This window comes from Anarrhichthys ocellatus, unplaced genomic scaffold, assembly GCF_004355925.1.
Source record: "Anarrhichthys ocellatus isolate YVR2014 unplaced genomic scaffold, GSC_Weel_1.0 scaffold1, whole genome shotgun sequence".
In the NCBI taxonomy this organism is placed as follows: Eukaryota; Metazoa; Chordata; class Actinopteri; order Perciformes; family Anarhichadidae; genus Anarrhichthys; species Anarrhichthys ocellatus.
Window position 1 is genome coordinate 4,684,543 of NW_022280031.1, and position 22,045 is coordinate 4,706,587.

The 22,045-nt window shown below is 38.5% G+C and overlaps 1 protein-coding gene across 1 annotated transcript; it reads right to left on the reverse strand.

Moving 5' to 3' along the window:
- Window positions 1-119: 119 nt before the first annotated feature.
- On the reverse strand, window positions 120-11,615 carry LOC116382808 (caM kinase-like vesicle-associated protein). The gene is made up of 11 exons (XM_031846143.1): window positions 11,439-11,615; window positions 4,228-4,368; window positions 4,001-4,132; window positions 3,508-3,582; window positions 3,247-3,385; window positions 2,968-3,088; window positions 2,798-2,873; window positions 2,563-2,693; window positions 2,364-2,442; window positions 2,151-2,238; window positions 120-1,588 (listed from the first exon to the last, which is right to left on the reverse strand). Exons 2-11 carry the CDS (start codon window positions 4,320-4,322, stop codon window positions 1,277-1,279), a joined length of 1,248 nt encoding a protein of 415 aa, XP_031702003.1. The 5' UTR covers window positions 4,323-4,368; window positions 11,439-11,615; the 3' UTR covers window positions 120-1,276.
- Window positions 11,616-22,045: the final 10,430 nt, after the last annotated feature.

Consider the following 22,045-nt stretch of genomic DNA (forward strand, 5'->3'; position numbering starts at 1 on the left):
CTCACAATAAAAAAGTGGGATGAAAGTGAAATGGTGGTTGGTGGGGTGGCCTGAGATGTCCCATACTAACACTGTCAGTGAGAGACAACTTGAGAAAAAATGTCACAGTTTCAGCAAAATCAGTATTGCTCATTTTATTCATTCACAAGCATAGTAGCAACCAGTTAGCTCAGCTAAATGTTGCTAAATATACACGTAAATAAAAAAATACACATGTTTACAATGCAAAAATACATAGTGGTACAGTATATGGACTCAGCTATAAACTCAGAAATGTTCTTATTACAAGCGACAACACAACAACACGACAGCTAAAACATCACTTCACATACAACGCTCTAAATATTTTTTTCTGTGTTTTATAGAGTCAAACGGGACGGAAAACAAGAATCAATACGGCAGCGTAAAACTAAACAGAAGGGCAGCGAAAACGTTTAAAAGAAATCAGTAAGTAATATTATTCAAGTTGTTTCTTTTAAAACATTTCAGCACAGTACATTACTGCAACAAATATTAAGGCACTTTAACTTAAAAATATGCTTTCTTTCTGCCTTAAAATTGTAAGTTGACTGAAGTTGTACTGCACTGAAGATAAATCAGCAGACGTCTGTCTCTTTGTTAAGTGGAATTCCCTAATTGTTGACTGTATCTGATTGTTACGTAATAACTTTTTAGAATACTTTCAACACAGTCATGAGTGAATCAAAGGTGTTTACATTTTTTTTAATCAAATATATATAACTGTAGATGTTTTCCAATTAGAGGCATGGTTTCTGAAGCGTTAACTCAAACACGCATTTGAATGTAAAGTGTTTTAATAAATTAACACATTTTTTAAACCTTGATGGTCAATTAATTAAATCTCTCAACTCATAATTTTAAGTCACAAAACAGAAACTCAGGATTGTTATTTCTGAAGCTGAAAAGTAGCAATTTGTTGAAAGCAACAAATACACCTATATACAATGATTTCACAAAATTACAGTTTGTTTTTTTTTACAGATTTTAGGGAAAAGGAAACAACAGAAGAGCTACTTTGCCACTAGCTTTAAATAGACTCGTACACAACATAACAAGGGAGAGTGGAGAACACTATTCAATAGACCAATCACTACAGAAGGCAAAAATGATGAAATGCATGGTATTATGAAATAACTCTGCAAACTGGGGGGTAGTCGAACAGCATAGACATGGTATCATCAAGCCACATTTAGTGGCTCTACTGCACATGTGCTTGTTGGTTGGCAAGGGTCCTCTTCTTGTATTTGTTTGATGCCTAGTCTCCCTTTCCTTGTGGCAACATTTGGGGAACATCTCCATTGCACCGCGGCGGTGGCTGCTCTTCCTGTCTGGCTGCACTGGGCTGGGAGAGTGCAGAGATGCTGGCAGTCTGTGTGTCAGGAACCTTTTCACTAAGAGCAGCCTTTATGCTGGCAGCGACACCATCACTGCTGCCAGCTGGAGGAGCGGGAGCCCCACCGGGTGCGTCGGGGTCGGCTGCAGCCCCTGCAGCGAGACCGGAGGCCCCAGAATCTCCCGGCTCAGATGCCCGAAGTCTCTTCATGAGGGTGGTCACTCTAACAGCTTTCTGTGAATAATTCAAATATGCTAGGGTGAAATTAAGTGACACAACACATGTTATAGATTGATCCCGATGCACGCTCTGAGGTAGGGTTCTGACTGAAATGAAAGAGATTTTGATCGAAATATGAAGGTGTACAGTTGTTGCTGCTTTGGTGGTGTGCCTCCTTCTACTTTGATCACTAACTTTTTTTATTATATCTTTAAGGCTAAATTCATAGTATCTATCTCTCTTTCTCTGTGGAATGCACACTTGCTTTTTGGGAAAAAACAGGCTTCAGTAAAATCCCTAATAGTATGCAACAATATAAAATAAACCTTGTTTTAAACTTTAAGTCAAATCGGATGAGGGGAAAAACGTCTGTATGGATAACATACGGAATTGTTACCGCAACTTATTGTAGATGTAATGGTTGCTAATAGCAGTGAATACTATGTGTATATTAATATGTATTCAGTTTAGAATAATGGTAATATGGGTCCTGATCATGACCTGATCATTTTGTCCAACATGTGCAATGTTTAATGATATATGAGCAAAAATGTATGAGATATATGAAAAACAATACCTTCCATTTGGCTTTGGCAAAGTTCTTTTCTATTTGTGCACAAACGCCGTCCTTGATGTTCTTGTTAGAAGCAGCATTTCCAGAAATCCTGAGAGAAGGAACAAGAGGATTATTTTTTTCCAGCATGTTATTATATTTGTGGTTCCTGTATTACAAAGTTCATCACTTAAGTTTTGTTGGTGTGACCATTTATATAATATCATTTTTTTTTACCATTCATGGGCAATAGCTTCCTGTGCAGTTAATCGCTGATCTTGGTCCACTTCCATCAAAGATGCCACTAAGTTTTTGGCTGTAAAAAAAATGAAATAAACAACATTTAAACTTGCTTGCCAAAATTCTAACTCTGAACACATCATCTGTGAAATAGGATTACATTGATATGCATTTTAGTAAACTAATTATCTCTTACCAGAATCTGAAATGTCATCCCAATATGGTGAGTCAAACTCGTAGTCCCCTGACAAAATCTTTAGGAAAAGATTCTTATCACGATCATCACCTTCATCAGCATCATCATAGAAAGGAGGGTTTCCAGACAAACTATTGAGTTGGCAGAATGAGAGCATTATAGGACAACATACATCTTGATAAAGTCACTTAAATATACATTAGAAAATGACTGTTGTATATTTGTGAGCACTTACAGTATATACATGGTGACACCTATGGCCCAACAGTCAACAGGTCTTCCATATCTCTGCCTCCCGACCACCTCAGGAGCTGAGCAACAGAATAGAAACGTTTGTTTTTATACGACTACACACATATCAATTGAAGTTAGTTAAAACTGCATTCATGTTTTTATGTCACTTACCAAGGTATTCTGGGGTTCCACATGGGTCCTTGATGAGTCCATTTTCCAGTTTTGCCAACTGGAAGTCACTGATAACAATTTTGGAGTGCTTCAAACGATTAAAGTACACCAGGTTCTCCAGCTGTATGAGTAAAGCATTCCCAAAGAGCAGTTATTATATATATATATATATATATATACTGTATATTTATATATTATTGTATATATTATATATATATCATATATTGGCCTGGGTGGAAATGCTACTTTTTTTCACTAGGTGTCAGCAGTGTAATATACCTTAAGATTTCTGTGGACAATTTTCAGAGAGTGCAGGTACGCTACAGCTTCCAACACCTGCCTCATAACATTGCTGGTGTCCCTCTCGGAGTAGTATCCTTGATCTAGGATCCAGTCAAACACCTCTCTGCCTGTAGCACTGGAGAGACGGGACATCCAAATTGAATGCATGTCACTTATTGAATAACAACACAGTCGGGGAAGTACAGTGCAAACCAGTCTGCGCCAACATATATCTCAAGTGCCTCTAATAATACTCACAGCTCCAGAAAAAGGAAGTACTCCTTCTTAGTTTCAAAAGTGTCAACCAGCTGGAGGATGTTATGATGTTTTATCCTTTGAAAAGCAGAAAAGAGGGGGACAGAGTAATAGGAGGGGGAGGAGAATAGAGGGAGGTAAGTGGGGTTAAAAACGAGCAATAAGTAGAGTCAATGCGTAGTACAAGCTATAGAGCCATATGGTGTTATGTTGGACATTCAGGTCTGTTAAGGTAAAATTAGTAACTGATGTTATTTTCATTAAATGTGTTAACCGTAACAAAAATCTACAATATCATTACACTCCTCCTTGTGTATTACTCGAAGAATGTCCAAAGGCAAAATTTCAGGATGTTGGTTTTTGAGCTTTTGCACCACACTCTGCTTTGCCTTTAGCTCGACCTGAATAAATAATAATGCTGATCATTTGTGATTACACTTTGTCTCGGTACCAGGACAGTTCCTCAGCCATCTATAATGAGGAGGACTTCACTTACATCTTTAAGATCATTATCTCATTCTTGGCAGCTTTCCTCACTTTCCTTCCATCCTTTTTGTGGAACTTTTTACAGGTGTACATTTTCAAGGTGTTCCTATCCTTTGCCCGGAATATCTCACAAAACTCCTCTCTGTTGAAATGAGGAAAGAAGACACGTACGTCATATTTTTGGACAGATCTCTTGAAAGTCTTGGCTTCAACATTACAACATAGATTTCAACTCACGATTTAACAATTTGCCCGAGGTCATATTTGTCGGCCACCTCTGAGGGATTGTTGTAATCCTTCTTCTCCCCGAGTGTCAGACAGCCAAATGGCATGGCAGCTCGTGCCCTATAGCCAGGGAATTTCCTGCCACAACACAACCTGTTGAAACATTTGCAGCATGTTACAATCACCTGAACAGTAGAGCATCATTTTGACGGACATGCATCTCCACAGTACAAAGTGGATCTGAACACAGGTGAGCCCCTGAATCAAAAAGCCCACAGAGTTGTGAGCTCATTACTGTATAACATAAAACAATATTACTGTAAATGTAATGTTGTAAAAAAAAGAAGCAGAACAAATTGCTTTACAGAGAAATAAACAGTTAAATTAATGGGAGTATTAGAAATGGGGGAAACTGTTGCTCAGTGAAGGCACTTAAAACAAAATGAATGCAGTAAATCAATGCACACATTTATAGGGAGCAGTGTAGGCACATGGTTATTTCTTTCTCTGAAACCTTTTTGATCATACATATGAGAACAGGTAAGTGTAATTGAGCTTGTGGGAGCAAATTATTTCAAATTACCACAAGAGAAAAACAACAAAAAAAATGTAATTTCTGAACAACATAATCATCCTCAGTGAACTCCGTCAGACTGCCAGGCGTGTTTCTTTCCACTCTGCAGTGAGTCAGCTCTGTACTGCAGCAGCAGCAGCAGCAGCTGTAGCATTATTCATTCGTCTGCTTTCTACAGGAAACATATTCAGATGAACTTGACCCTGTGCTGTTGCTGTAACTTTTGTCTCCTCTTTTTTTTATCTTGAAAGAATATGGAAAGTTGTGAAAGCTGGAGGAACAAACGTAGAAGAGTTTTGTGTATTAATTAATGCAAGTCGGGGAAAGATGAAGTTGTAACTATAATCAAAATGCTTCAGACTAGACTGCAGTTTTCACATTCTCTGAGGTGCTCATCACAATCAACTGATAACTAAATGTTTGAAAATTGAGTCAGCATAACAACTATATGAATTACAAACTATTGCATGATCGCATACAATTTGCCCTGTATAATATGCAGCAATATGGATAAAATATTGTATCATAGTGTGCACTTTGAGATATAGTTTAGTTTAAATATTAATATAGTTACATCATTGATGCAAAAATATAAAAACAATATTGCCATAAAGCAGAGCTGCTCGCTGATTTGCAACATTGCCCACAATGGATTGATACAACCAGAAATATTACTGTGAAGTGATACCACAATGTTTATGCTATGGAAAAAATCTATGATCTCCGAGTATATATTTTCTTTTTATCCAACCATACCATACTTTGTACTCAAATACGGTATAAAAAATAATATTTACACTCTAGGTCAAACTGCAAGGTAACACATCTGACTGTATATCTGAACACACTGCAGGATAAATCATTGCATACAACATAACATTTCTAACTGTAATAAAAAGCCCAATAAATGAAGTTCACCCACATGAAGTCCTTTAACATGTTTTTATGCCAATTTCACAGTCTCACTAAATACATAAATTAATAAATAAATAACATAACCCACTGCTTTTTTCCCACAATGAAACCTGAAGAACTACTGTACCATGACTATAGGGGGATGTAACACTGGCTTGCTATGAGATGTTTTTCTGATGTAGCTTGGGCAATAAGGCCTTCAGTGTTTTGAATGAAATGTATACTTCTTTAGTAACATTCCGATACATGCTTTTAGTAAATCCTAGCTACAAGTGAACCATTTCGGTGCAGTCAACTGCAGAAGTGGAGTTACAACTTTAAATGAGGTCGACTCGAATCGCTGCAGCTGCACATCAGAGTACTATATGGGTCCACCACCAGCAGCTAAATATTACTGGTGAAACAGGATGCTTGTATGGGAAAAGAGACCCACTTTTTTTGGCAGGCCTCACAGAAGAGAAGGCAGCCAGCACGAGAGAGTGGGAGTAGAAGAAATTCTGACTGAGGTGCTGTCTGGAGCCTCAGTCAAGACCCTATCAGAGGCTTTAGCATCCATCGGCAGTACAACAAAGAGTGGTCTTATAAATATGAAAAAAAATGTTTTTGAAGACTGCAATAAGGAGCTTTATTACCTTTTATTACTTGCAGGCAACAAAGCAGAAGGTCTCATGGAGAAGATCTCATGTTTTGTGAATCAAGAGAAAGACCTTTAGTTGAAGACAGTAGGCTGTAGTGTATGCAGTGTGCTACTGCCCACAAGGGGACTCATTACTCTATGATCCAGTCTTCTCAGATCTCTGCTGTGGAGCTCATTATAAAAAGTGTTAACTTGTGCAAATTGCTTGGTTATTATAACTTAAGAGAGTTTGTTTCCACTGATGTTCCTCATTTTAGCCTCTTTATTGATATTAATTTAATGGAGCTTATCTGTCTTTGATCCACATACAGCAGGGAGAAAAACATACAGAGGTTTTGATTAATGTGGATACAATCCTATACATTAATAACAGGTTATTGAAGTAGCTGTGCTCCAGTGCTTCAGGTCTCTTTCTTCCCCCGAAGACAGATTGCATGACCTTTTCTTGACATGGGATAGGTCAACATGTGTCAGTGTATCTAGTCAAGTCTTTAAACCTGCCAGTCAGTTCGTATTGAATACTTTGTCTTTCAACAAGTTTCAGTGGCGTTGGTTAATAATCATATTAACCAACACACCTTGTGTGTTACTACAGTACCTCAACATGTTCATTGGACTGAGAGAAATAATCTGACATTGGTAACTTTACCCTTTCTGTTATGAAAAGCTGCCAATCCATTAGTATGAAGTGTGAAATGACAACAAGTATGTGCTCAAACTGAGAACTTGTTTCTCAAGGACAGGCATGTCACGCATCAACAGAAACGCTTTGTTAAACCATCTTCTGCCAGAAGATCTGCACAAGCAAAACAAGATACGATTTTAGGACATTTATGGTAATACTTCCATCCATAAGTGCTCATCCCAATAACAAGATCTGTTACTTGCATCTGATGCTATCCAAATTTCGTAGCAGGGCCACGTATGTACTGATCTACATTTGGGTTATGGCCAAAGAAAGAGCATCAAGAAGTAACAAAAAAAATCCCCTGCCATATTCAATACTTACTGTATTGCAAAAGTGGAGCAGTGAATATCAAACGATGCTGTATTTTTACGGAGGTAAAATACAGTTTAATACAAATTAATTTATGTAGTTTGATTTTTTTTCATATTAGGCTGCTGATAATCTGAAATTTCAGAATGGAAACCATCAGGTGTTGTATTAAACTTGGGTCCTGTAATCCAAAATATAAAAGAATAGTAAGGATTAGCCGGAAGTGGTCCAGAAGGAGGTTGACTTGTGTGTTAGTTTGTTTGAGAGCAGGTGAGCTCCAGTTTTGCCTTTCATTTACATCTCTAATGTGTGTCTGTCGATCATAAAGCTTACCTCCCACAGACAAAATGATTCTTAAGTTTAAATTTCAAAACACAAACTGAGCAAACAATGCATACCTATTTTCATGCCACTGATTCATTAACTGTAATGCATGTCACTGCAAGCAGAAACCGCCACTCTTTCTAAGTCACTATAGTAAAAAGTTAACCACACGCCACTTAAAATAAGACAGACTTGCTTTAATCTTTTTGGTGAATTTGGAAGTCAAGTTGGAATAGCCAAAGCGATCAAGTCTCTTCTATTCAGCCATTATGTTTATTGTTTAAGTTCATCCCACACAATCATTTTTACTCGGGGCTGTATTTTTTTCCAGAAGTAAAGAACACATTGTGAGAAAAGAGGGTCGGAGAATGTTGCAAACTACTTAAACACAAAGTCCATCTTTTACTGTGGCGCTCTAGTCCAAACAATGATGTATGTCAGAACACCACTTGCCTGATCAAAGTGTGGCGTACAACAGCATGCCCCGTCTGTCCTGAAGAGGAGGGCTGTTGGTTGACAATTAGTCTGGAGTATGATAAGCATTATATGCTCCGACTAAATCACATCCTCTACATGATCCCTGCAAGAACAATACCCACACTCAGCCTAGTGTGTTCTGGCTCTCGTCCTAAATTCACACAACTGTGGCGCCTGGGTACCAGAATTATTTGTTTTAATAATAAATGCCTCACTCCTGTGCCATAATTCTCGTTCAGACCAATATAAGCACGTAGATGATGCACACAAGATATGATACTAATACTACTCCTCATTTCCTTTTTATCATGCCTAAACTCTTCAGCAATGATTTTCAAGGTGTATTCAATCTACAGACATCATGAGATTAGTGGTCACATTTGAAAGGGTTTAAAGTTTAAATATTACTCCAAAAGTAAAAGAAATTTCTGAGTAATATTTCTTCTCATCTTGGATGGGCGTCTACACTTCGGTGGCCTCTGTTTCTCAAAAATAACCACACCACCAAATAGCCAGCTCCCAAAGACATACAATACCCTGCATAACAAGCAGAGTTAAAGGGCGAGACTGATGCAAGACTATTATTTGAATCATCTCCCCTCCCAATGAATCATCCCTTCACCTGTTCTTGGGTGCTTGACTCACAGTGCCACGGTGCACCAAACACTAAACACTAAGAATGACAGTCAGACACAATTTTGCACGCACTTGTTTTTTCCCCCCTATTTCAAAGCAATCTTAGAGCTAAAAGGCTGCTCTCCTTCACCAGAAGAAGAAAAAGATAGATAACACTTGACTATTGCTGAATCAGGGCTCTTTTATCTTTGCCTTTTGAAAGATCTGAATGACGTGTTCTTCACTAATGGGAATCTAAACGCTGTTCCAAATTCAGACTGTCGCAGAGCTCGGCATTGTGAAAACTATGGACCTTGGAGGATAATGTCAAACGCAGAGCTGTTGCATTTGATAATCAGGTTTCAAATCTGTATCCAATTAATATTCCAGTAGCATAAAGAAGGTAAAGGTAAAACCTCTTCAATTTAGATTATTTTGTTTTCAAATAACATAATAATATACAAACTATAAGACCTAGAGTCATATTGCTAATTTTTGCGATATTAATGCTAACTGTGTGTAGGAGTGTAAGAGCACATTTATGAGGTAGCCTGTCAACTGAAATTCCTTAAGCATCTTCTGAATGCAGTTTGGGAACAAGATCCATCTCAATTAACTTGAAATAATCAATAATAATGTTAGATCACTGAATGAAGATGTAGGTTAAGATTATAAGTTCATAACAGTTTGGTTATTTGGTAACATAATCATTATTTTAGCTATTTTAGATCTCAGGTTTGTTGGTCGAAGTCATGTCAGACGGCGGCAGCAGGCCTGAGAGAGCCGAGGACTTGGCAACAGACGAGCGAGTGAACGGCTTGGTGAAAGGGGGCAGATGGTGGTGGTGATGTTCGAGCCAAATTTTAAAGCCTGTAACGCCTCATTTATGGCCTAAATGTTGCACTTTCTAGCTGTGAACACAAAGAACACATTCACACCTCTAATTTTCAAGGACATTATATCAGACTCGAGCAGAAGCAGAGAAATGTGTCCGAAAAGAAAGGAACATTCTGATGAAGTATGAATCAGCCCTTCTTTGTGCTCGAATCTGCTATGCATTGAGTCGACCATTCATCTCTTCTTGGGCATCACTGGCTGAGCTGACCAGTTTCTTCTGATGTTGTTTTGTTGCCATGGTCACCAAGTGCTACTGTATGCACCACTGTCTGTGCAGAATAGCTCTCTGTGCACTCATGGACATTGCTGCCCAAGACCACTGACACCGCATGTGGCTGAAACTCAAACACAGTTTACAAAACAAAATCCAGAATACTAACCAAACTAATAATACAAAATAATTGTCTTTTCATTTATTTATTTTACCATGTCAATCTGAAAACACTGTGTGCTCCAGTTATGTGACGGCTGCATTTATTTATCAACTATAGCTGAATGCCCGATGACACACACCACGACCCAGGTAACAAATTCGATTTAGTGTGAAGCTTGTTATACATAAACAAAAGGCTGAAACTCTATTCAAATAAGCCTTCTAGATGTTCTATTCAATGATGACTTTCACTGTTTCTCAGAACGAACCATCAAGGCTAAGGGGAAAAGAAAAAATAGACGCTTAGTAGACAAGTGTGAAAACAAAGGTGTGTGGCAGTATTTTTGAATAGCAGTAGAACATGGAGCAGCTTCTAGTAAATCAGGGGTTATATCACTGTCGGTTTCCTTAAACATTAGATCTTGTTTAATTCATAGATAAGCCATGCATATTTCCAACAGCATCAACTTTTGTCTATTAACTGTTTCCTGTTCTCAGTGGGCTCCAACACAAGATTCCTTCTCATCACATCTACTAACTGGAAGTGCAGCAGGGTTGCCAAACTTTTGGCACAGTTTACATGCATGTTAGACTACCGATGTGATGCCCTGTGATTGATCTAAGCGCATTTTCCCAATGCTGAAATTCCCAACACTGGAGCCCTTGCAAGGAAGGACCTCTGTGTGTCTCTCTTTTATGGTTTATTCAGTAGATGACAGGCAGCCTCACATCCTGACTTGTCAAAGCACTTGCCCTCCAACCTTCTGGGGTGTATGAAGTGTGTGGCTTAGCATTGGCAAAGTAAGTGGCTATTGCAAACACAAGCTCTTTGGGTGTGAAATGATGACAAATAATGACAAGGAAGGCAGGGACACCGCGAGACTGTAAGACTGAAAATGTGAACTGACGAGGTGCTGCAGTCTGAGTGCATGAGCAGCATTGCCTTATGTAAATCCGAAGCGCAGTTTGAGCAAGTCTTTATGAACTGTAAAGCACAGATTGTGAATGGACTTGTTGAGCGGCTCGCAATGAGCAGAAATATGCGCAAACTTTGGCTTTAACAGCAACACAGGTGTGACCGATTACGGTCCCGGTACTGACAACCTTCGCCGCTCAAGCAGCTGAATAGTTTACACACGGTAGGCTATTTGCGCATCGCCCAGGTTAGGTTGGTGTTGCAGAAAACTCCTGCAGGCTTCTTAAATCACGTGAGCACGTCTGATGTTTTAACCCGAAAATGTGTTATCGTCGCAAAAGTTTTCGTAACCAATCAAGCGTCCTCCGTTTTCGGATGCGAGGTGCAGGTCAAGACGTCAATAACTGAATGAATGAAGCTCAGAGAACATTCCTCGACATTCTTCACTTCAATCTCATGCTGGTGGAACCAAAGATTACGCGTATTGCGTCTACTTACCTTCAATGAAGTAAACTGGTAATAATCAATAATCCAGCTATATCTATTATTTCAGTATTTTCCTGTCGCGGCTTCACTTTTTCTTCCACTGATTTTACAGTCAGCGTGCCTGGAGAGAGATTTAGGATCCTCGAGCATTTCCAACAAGTCAGCTTGTTCACGGGAGTATTACGTGAACGTGTGATGGTAACAGCGCGCTATGATGCAGGAAGGAGGATGCGCGCGTGTGTGTGTGTGTGTGTGTGTGTATGCGTGTGCGTAAGTGCGTGCGTGTGTGCACACCAGTGCAGCAAATGTTTTGATAATAGTACCGTCATTTTAACACTTTTACCAGTGATTGAGCAGGGTCAAAAGTTTTATTTTCCTCAGAGTCCTTCCGGAAGTTGGTTATTATCGGTCAACGACACCATTTGGTCCCAGAATAAGAGCATGTTATCGCCCAAAAAAACCTTATTCATTATTCCTTGCACACTCAAAAGCTCCATCTCGGATCTCTTCCTCCAGGACAGATGGCTATGTGATCATGAGTTTGTTTGTTCGCTGATTTTCAATGTCAGCAGCAGTGGTTCCCTTTGATTTTTAGATAGACCAAGACAGAGGCAGGATGGCGTGTTGATGTTTAATGAACTTACATTATGTGATTTAAGACAAAGTATCACATAGTTTATCATGAACGTTAAATAATAAAAGATGAAGAGATTCATTCACAGCACCATGGGGGCAGGAAGGTAGAAAACACTGGTTTACCTTACATAATGCAAGTAAGTTATGATAATACCTGTTGGTCCACAGGAAGAAATGCAATATGTTGGAGAGACAACATACATTAATTTAAACTGTACTAAAATTAACTGAAACCAGGACTTCTTGGAGGGTATGTAAATGCATTTCCAAAGCAGCTTGGACTTGGACTTTAAGCATATACCATATTAATGCCTTCTTCAGAGTTGATGCATGACATAGAAATGTACCTGTAGGAAAATAAACTAAGTCTCATCATCATTGTCTCTCTTCTCTTGATGATGATGAAGTGAGGTAGTAAACAACACCCAAATGCACACTCGGAGCAGTACCACCTTCACCCTCCTCACTGACAAGGTATGTGTGTGTGTGTGTGTTTTAATCATGCGTTATGGACGAGACTGCAATGTCCATGTTTCATGGGGCTTAGTGTATTCTGTTGTAACATTTCTGTGAAAATGTACATTTTTGGAAGTAGACAGCATTGGAAACAATTGTTTTATGTTAACATTTGTCTTAGAAATCTCCAAAAGCTACCACAGAAATCTTTAATTTACAGGGACCCCCGTGTGCATGCGGCAGCTGAGCAGTTTCAAGAGAGAAAACTGATCTGACCATCAGTAGCACGTTGCAATTATGTACAGGTATACAGAGGATATGCTGGGATTTTAGCTGGTAGGCAGACTCTGTAGCATTGGCTTATGTAACATGAGTGTCTCTTCCTAAAATGAGTAATGCCGCTAAAAGGCCATTGGGATAACAGGAAAGAGAGTGGTGGAGCATCTTTAACCTGCTCCCCACCTACCCACCAAAACACCTACTCTCTCTTTTCTGACTCCTGGTATCACACAGCTCACCAGAACTCATGGTTGTCTTAGCAATACAGGTTGTGCTGTATCACAAATCTGAGTCCTGGAATCCCTTATATCACTGTCATTATTTTAGAGTGGGAAGTTTATAATCCTCCTCAAATCCTCTGCTGCAGGAGGGAGTCAATCACAGCGGTCTACGTTTAGGTCTAAATGTGTATTTGAGACATCTGCCTGGGATTGGAAACCTGAATTTGAATGGGGAAAGGCACATTTTAAATTGTTTAAAGGTAAAAGTACACTTGGAAATAGAAGTATAACCCAGTTGCTAAAGTAGAATGAAAGTATTTATTCACCAAAAGCAGTTAGGAGATGGGGAGTTTGTAAAATCACAAGTAGTGCTCATGTACACCCTAGATTTGAATATTCTTCAGATAAAAGGTGAGGCAACTCCATTTTCGGAGACAGATCCGACATATTGCCAGAAGCACAAATATGTCTTGCACAAGTCATGAATGATAGACGTATCATGACAGCACTAAGACTTAACTCTCCAGCTTCTTCTCTGAACTGCCGACCACCTCATGACTGTATATTGAAGGATGTCTTAAAATTCTGCAAAATATGTCTAAAGTCCATTCTCATGGTATGTTTATGTTCTGATAATCAGTGACTTTGCATTTACAACAGCTAAATTGCCAGTGACATCCACCATTTTGGTGCGCTGTCACCATAGTAACAGCCTCTTCAGGGCAGATATTGCAGTGTTTAGTGCCATATGATACAAATATAATAAAAAAACATTTTGCGCTAACAAATCACAAGGCGAGGAATCCTAATGCAACTTTAGGACCATTTTAAAATCTCTGAGACTCCAGGAGTATTTGGAATATTATGATTATTGCTCAATTCAAATTAAAACTTTGGTGGCTGAGAATCCGCATAATCATATCAGAGGATTGAATGAGTCTTTAGTCAATAACTTTGTATCCCGTGGTCTTTCTCTGGTCTTTGACTCAGTACACTCTGCTATTATAGATCTTCTGTTGCTATTTACTAGGCGCAGTTCTAATTAAGTTAATCTGTTTATCTCAATATTTTAAGGTGTGCCATGAAGTCAGTTCAAATTGTTTCAGTCGCTTGCATTGCCAGTCATTTGAAAGTAGATCCACATGGAATTTTGACCTTCAACACTCATAGCTGCCTGATAAATGAGAAACTGGTAACTGTTGCTGTGTAGGTGACGCAATATGCAGGATCCCTACACTTCATAATTCATTAGCCATCACTCAAGTCATTTTTTACCACAAATAATTCAGTGGAGATTAAATTATCTCTTAAAAAAGAAAGCTGTCTCAGTGCCTCCCAATAAAAACAGTACGTCCAATATCCCATGCAGCATATTCCTCTAATTTGATTCACATCCGTTGTAATTATCCACAAGAAAGCTTTTTTAGTCTGTCATACAGTAGAAGCATATGCAAATACGGAATCTGCGTCACAAAGCTCGCAGGCAGTACCTCACTGTGCGTCTCTGAAACTATCAATGCTCTGCTCATCCTTATGTTACCATGGCTGCATCTTATCTAGCATTTGTAAGTCTATGAATGGACTCGAGTGACTCCCCTGCTTCACTGTTTCAACATGTCTGTCTTCTTGCCTAAAATCCCTGACAGTCTCTTCTTGGAGGATATACACACATACATATGTATGTGTGTGTGTATATATATGTGTACTGTATGTATATATATATATAACCCTCTTAACTCACACTGTCTCAGAGCCAGACCTGACATGAATTGATCCTGGTGCAGTTTCCCTTGTTTTAGGAATATTCTAGCAACAGGTAAATTTAAAAAACATCAGAATACGTTAAGTCATCACAGAGGCCAAACAATGTCTTTAGGTCAAACAATTGTTTAAACAAAATAGGATTAATTTTCTTTCTTCTCAGTGCAGGATTGGCCCTGAAATCATATTCTGACCAAAATATTATTTTCTCCACATTGATGTTCTGAAGCTTGTAAAAGATGAGTCAACTTATAGTTCAACTTAGTTGTCATAGAAACTAAAACCAATAGTCATGGGGTCTGTGATGGAAACCTTTGAAGGGCTGAATGCATGCTTCTCACAAGCATCAGTGGAGACCTTGACCGCTCGTGAAGCTATTTCTGAGGAAATTTAAAAGGTTTCCTAAGAAAACTGTTCTAATTTATACAACATGTAACATGTTATTAATGCTAAAAGTGAATACATAAACATCACAAATACATAAAACAGTGACTGTTAAAATACAGAATACTATAATATCATAAATCATGTAAAAGAAGGTTTCAGCTATACTGAAAAGTGCTACGTAAGAAAGCCGTGCGGGCCGGGCGCGTGTTCTTTTAGTGCCTGTTGGTGCACGTGAGCCACACTGGGTCACAGCCACCGCTCTGCATTGCACTCATAAGGCAGGTACAGCTAATAACGCTGTCCCGACCCACGGCGTCATTGCCGAAGCGTAGCACCCACCTTGCGGTTCCCCCTCAAGTAAACACTGTTAGCCTTTTCTGGGCTGTTAGCACCGTGAGCTGCGAGCCACCGGCTCAGCCGTCGCCTTGTTGAGAGCCGTTGAGAAGCAATAGAAATGCTCCCAATCTAGTATATCGCACCTTTATGTATTCACTAATGTAATGTAATAACATTTTAGAATGCGAACATTTGTGTCAATGTTTTTGCAAATTCGGCTGCTTGCTTGAGTTGTTTCATCGCAAGTGTTTTTTAATGAATTCCAACACTACATCTATAAAATAAATACTCTATTTTGATAGTAAAAGTGCTGACAGTGTTCTGTGAATTATCCAGACGTATAACTGTGACACTGTTTCTAGAGAGACATGTTGCATTCGAGACTTTAAAATGGCTGAGAATGGCATTTTAATCACCCCCATTATTGGAAATATATCTCAGAAAGTAAATAAAACCGAAATTTTAGCAAAGTGCAAAAATGTGTTGTTTTTTGGAATGTGGCGAATTGGTCCTTTTAAGAGTAAATCATCTCGATAGTTGGAGAAGTCACGTGGGTTTCTACTGTTTTTCTTCCATACAGGGAGGAGGCACAGTGTCACAGATGATACTCTCACACTTCAAGCAGAACATTTGGTGCTCTTTGAGGTTACCATAGCTACCACAACACAGCAAGACCGGATGTCCATAATGTTGATCAGCTCGTAACAGGTGGTGCATCTCTGGTTTCTGTGTCAAAGCAAACAGTCCATAACAAGTCACTTCACTGTGAAGAGAAATTAGCTAAATGGTGAAATATCTCCTGCAACCCGAGTCCCCGACTTTTAGTACAACGCCTTAACTCAGTAAAAAGAGAACAATTCAACGGTAACAAACTAGTTCAGTCCATTTTTATTTGCTCGTGCTCTTGGGACAAAGCAGCAACAAATAAATGAACGTTCTTCAAAGGTTTCACATCCTTGTAATTACGGTGGTCTCTCTGCTCATGTGGAAAGGCAATTTATCTGAGTTCTCTTGTGCTTCAGAGTTTATGAGGTCTGCACTTTTAATAAACAGTGGTACTCTTTTTCCTAATTGCTGCAGGTTACAACTGATGCATATGTTGTATCCACGGTTTAAAAAACATAGCTGTAGCTGAATAGAGTAATGCCAAAATGGTGATGGATTTTTTTTTCTGAAACACGACTTAACCCTTAAATGTCAAAATGTGAAGTTGCATCATTTTAGATATATAACATTGGATGTAGTTTCTGCTCGTCTCTGAAGTCATTTTTTGTTGATAACCATGTTTAATATTAAGACCTACTTATGTACTGTGATAATTAAAGTGATTTTACTTTTCATTATATTGACATATTGGTTTAATGGTCACTATTGATTACTTTGTAAACACTAACTCGTGTCATTTGATTTGAATATGTTACTTGCAGGAACTGGGCTTATCCTGATTCTCATGAGAGATGTGGGTCACTAACTCATCTCCATAAAAAGGATGAGCCAAATATGCAATTTGAGTGAGTTAGTGAAAGAAAGTATGTTTTCAACGTACCCACAGTAAAGTATTCACTTTGAGGCGTATCCAGAATAGTTACTTGAATTAATCATGGGAAGACATGGCCCAGTGTGACTCAGTACATGAATGAATGTTGTATTCTTGTATTACTCTTCCAAACTAATTTTATTCATTACCCTGAAACACACACACACACACATATGTGAAAAATTATGAATAGATTATAGAACATGCATAAAGCCGTTTGCTAATTTTCAACCATATCTCTATGCCTTCCTACACACCGCTGGTATTAAATGGTGGTTGTCATAGCAACAGGCTCCCAAGCCACAACAGGGCTTTTGGAAGACAAACACAGATCAGCATAACAGAACATCTCACATCCACCTTTTCTGTCAACCGACCTGTCTAAACCCCACTAGCGACAGCTTACATGATTGATTATTGCTTCTCTAATTTAGGACACAATGACATGACTGTTGTTGTCACGGAATAATAACATACACTAATAGTTGTACGCAGCATGTTAGGGATGGGTGGCATGGGGGCTCAGACGCAGTGGGTTGCAAAGCCTAAAGAAGGTGCTGTGTTAGAACCCGATCTAGAAAGCTGGGTTCTGTGTGGAGTTGTGCATATTCTCTCTCTGTGTCTCGATGGGTTTCCTCGGGTGCACCAGAGTCCCACCAGTTCAAGTTTGACCATCTTACAAAATGATTATTTCTCGGGGGTTGGTGGTGGAGCTTATAGGTGAGTGTATGAATACAGGTCGAGAAAAATAACTTAATTTGGGAAAAACGTAAATGTTTTAACATTGTGATACAACGTCCCATTGCAGGCTGCAGGCCTCCAAGGTTAGCGATCTCCTGATCTTATCTACTTTTATTGAGGGCATTGTTCATATTTAACATATACTGTAGCCCACTGATAATTAAAGATCATTAGTATTGACAGAGTTACTCAGTTAAACAGTTTAAATGAACATTTTATGGATGTTAGCACTTTTGTTGGATTGATAATTAAACTTGAAGAAAATAGTTTGACTGAGCTTTTGTCGAACAGTTGATGGCTCAGTGACTGGTGTGGACATTTTTGTTCAATGTGATATGACAGGAAATGACTGAAAGTATTGCCAGTCCATTACTGTACACTCCAGGCACTGAAACCCATCACACTCAGTTGAGCTGTTTCCAGAGCCGGGGCCTAGTGTGAAACTAAAAACTTGACACAGTTTCAGCAAATGTCGTTGTGTGATTTTTGCAATCGGAAGGAGTCAAAACCAGTGTAACAGAGGAGGACGACGATAAAGGAGGAATTACTCCAGCACTAGTTTTTACCTGATTAACCTTTCTGTGTAGTTGAGATTTCTTAGCACTAAGTGGATCAGATTATTATCATTCATTGTTACATTTGTTTATTGCATCCATTTAATTTATGTCACTAAAGCGGGAAAGTTCTTATTGACTAATTAATTTACTTTATTTCATACTTTATAATCCAATCATTCGCAATACTGCTTTCCAGAGAGTCCACAATACAAATATTAAAAACAAACAATAAAACAACAAAAGTGATGATATTTGCAGTTTTTCAAAGTGATCAAGTTTACTGGTGTCCAGATAAGGCAGTTAAAAGTCTGTTTTCGAGGCCAGTAATCACATAGCTACAATAAGAAATATTTCGCTGTTTCAGGACGTTAGAAATAAAAACATCGCTGTGAACTTATTGTGATACTGTAGGTATCAAAGAATGTTTATGTGTCTAATATTTGTAACTGTGGTTTACTTTCCTGGCTTGATCATCCAAAATATTAAATTGATCCTTTGGCTCTTCCATGTAAGCAAGTAGGCATGGCTTGTTAACTTGTGGTTAACTTGCGTTTGTTAAAAGTTGATTTATCTTGACTAAATTTGGTCCTGTCTAGTTTGGTTAAGTGGGAGTCAGACTCCTAATGCGATTGAAGTACGATGTACCTTTTGAATTGCGGTTGTTCATTAAACTTGTGAGGTCTTATTTGGCTTTTGATCTTTTCCACTGCAAGATTATTTACAAGAAAACCCTCAGAAACTATATATTTGTTGGCAGGAGGGGTGATGCAGTCCCTGACTAAACAAATCTATTTTGCCCAGTACATCTTATCTTATTTACAGGTGTGTGTGTGTAAATAATTAATTATTGGGCAAGTTCATGCCAAAGTAATGTGTGCAAAGTAGTGCATAAATCACATAGTCCGTACTGTAGGTTTAACAGTATGTCAGCACAAACTACACAATTGTGCTTCTTATCTTAGTATGTGGACAGTCTGGTACATACTAACTGTTATGTTTAGAGGTTCCAGACAAGATTGCTTGCTTTCAACTTTGCTTTTTCATGAAACCACTTGCTTAATTTTCAGTTTTACTGTAAACAGGTAATTGCGATACTTCAAAAATACAATAAAACAGTATGGTTGCAGATTTGTGAAATACCAGCCATATGTGTACTTGTCTAACCTTGATGAACGACAGTAATGAATTGATTTGAATGCATGCCGGTGTTGTCCTTCTCTTAATTTCAGATAAATAAGCTGCTGGTTGTTTAAGGGTAGCATGACTGTCTCTCTTGCAGACAGTGAATACCAAATGCTGCCTTATTTAACATAGCCAACTTGCCTTTCTGGAACTTGATAACAAGGGAAAGCCATCAGTGTGCCATGAGTATGAGTCACCTGGATTTTATCCTCTCACCCAAAAATACCATGGGCTGAAGCATTATCCATAAACAACCAAACTGAATGGATAATGGAAAAAGCATAGCTATTACTGCCAACACATGAACAAAAGCGTTCATCAGGACAGTTACACTGCAAACCACTATGTTATCCACAAATGAGTATGCCTACAAACTGGAGAGATTCCATATGATGGCTTTTTCCATTGTTGTCTTTTCTGCATGCAATAAAACGAAAATGCCACCAGTACTTCCAAGTATTTTAAACTACTTTCAAGTGGTACAATTGCCAACATAAATTAATTGCAGCTAGACAGCTCCTGACATAGAGGTATGATAGCTGAATCTCATTTATCTCTGTCGTGTAGGTGCAGTAATTTCACACACACATGAACAATGTTCAACCTATCAATATGAAAGCAAGTTATAACAATGACCAACATTGTGTCTGCTGTGGAATCCTTCAGGTTTCTGCCCTCTCCCAGGACCTACAGTGGACTTCCAACAGAGACACTATCCAGTCTTTTCTCTGCTCGTCCATCATAAGGAAACGGGCAGGTAACATCACTGCAGACCCATCACATCCTGGACACAGCATGTTTGAACCGGTAGGTGCTGCAGAACACTGTACACCAAAACAACCAGACACAGTTTCTTCCTGCCGGCCATCACTCTGATGAACCGTTCACATCGGCCTATACTAGTGCCAGGAAAATCCCTGGGTAAAAAACCTTATGACACCCAGCATCCACTTCACCAGTAAATTATACATATCATTATATATATATCATTCGTTTAAATACTCACTGTGATATCATCACGATCAATACAAATATAAGCATCTCTGTATACACTCTAGTTACTGTCATATCCACCTTCCTCAGAAACCTGTTTCATTAATCAATCCATGTTTAATCCAACTGTATAAGTCGGTACATGAACAACAGCAATGAGGACATACAGTTTATATTTTTATTTATATATTTTCTTGTATATTTGCAACACCTTTATTTGCATTTGCGTGCTGATCTTGGTAAAATATTTAATATGTAGAACTTATTCAGCATGTTGTGTGTATAACATGAATCTTTGCAGCAACAAAGTGTGCATTTTTAAACTACAAAATACCCTGGCATACTGATAACAAGATGGATGATGAAAAACTGTATTTGTTACAGTTATCTGTGCAACTGTACAGGGCCTTTTACCTCTAAAGCACTTTCATTGCTCTGCAAATTTCTCTTTGCCTTTCAATATAATCCCATCTGTGGACACATTCACTCAGAGGGCAGAGACGGGAACAAACATAACACTTCTCTCTATCTGTGACCTTCCAGCTCTTCATCCTCCCTGTGAATGCGATGCAACAATGGAGAAGAGCAAGGGAGAGGGAGGAAGATTGCCTCACTATTCAGGTACCTACTGATGGTACGCAAGCTCAAGGATAGCAGATTCAATTCAGAGAACAAAAGTTTGAGAAAGGCTACAAACCTACTTGCAAGATATTTCGCACAGGAAGTTAGGCTTTTAAGAAATAACAGATTCAGCCCATTTCTTAGGAAAATAGTGATTAAAAAAATAAAGGTTTAAGAGAAAATGACAGATATGCTAAATGTTTGATTTTCACTAAACTCACGAGCAGCAAACTTATTGTTAACATTTACTAGTAATTATCTTTTTGAAGATGTGTTATATATGCATGTTTTTTTAGAACCTTGTTTATTGAGAATTGTATTGAAATGTATTGAATTTAGAATAGAAGTTCAAATTCATACATTGGTACATTTGATCAAATATGCATTATTGTGTTGCATTATTTTACTGTCTCCCTCTGCAGACTTTTTCACACCAAACCTCGAGCAATGTTGAAAAACTTCAGAATATGAATGCATATAGTTCAAAACACCTGCCAGGAAAGGCTCAACATCAGCGAATCAGGCATGCTTCTTTTTTTTCATACTCCTCAAGTTAATTTATACCAAGTGGTGCAGAACATCTGATGCCTGGTACTACCACTCATATTTGTAAGCTTCAACATGCACATCCAGATTGCTCAAGCTCCCTCAATCAAAATTAACAGTCATGTTTGGAACTTTAAAAGCAGTGATCCATTGACAATATTACCTCCTTATTCATCACTGTAGTTAAAAAAATAACACATACGCACAGAAGTGGATTTTGAACTCCACTCCACTTTTCTAAGGTCCCTACAGCAATGATTTATAGTTTAAGAATTACATTTTGACAACTACACTAAGAGTGCTAATTCACTGTCCTAATATTGTGTTCTTCCGTTTAGTCTGTTCAGGAAAAATTTGCACAAGTCT

Coding starts and splice junctions, on each gene's coding strand:
- LOC116382808 (XM_031846143.1), bottom strand. CDS start 4,322: ATGCCATTTGGCTGTCTGACACTCGGGGAGAAGAAGGATTACAACAAT. Junction 3,386..3,507: donor TACTTCCTTTTTCTGGAGCT/GTGAGTATTATT, acceptor CCGTCTCTCCAG/TGCTACAGGCAGAGAGGTGT. Junction 1,589..2,150: donor TTGCCAAAGCCAAATGGAAG/GTATTGTTTTTC, acceptor AATTATTCACAG/AAAGCTGTTAGAGTGACCAC.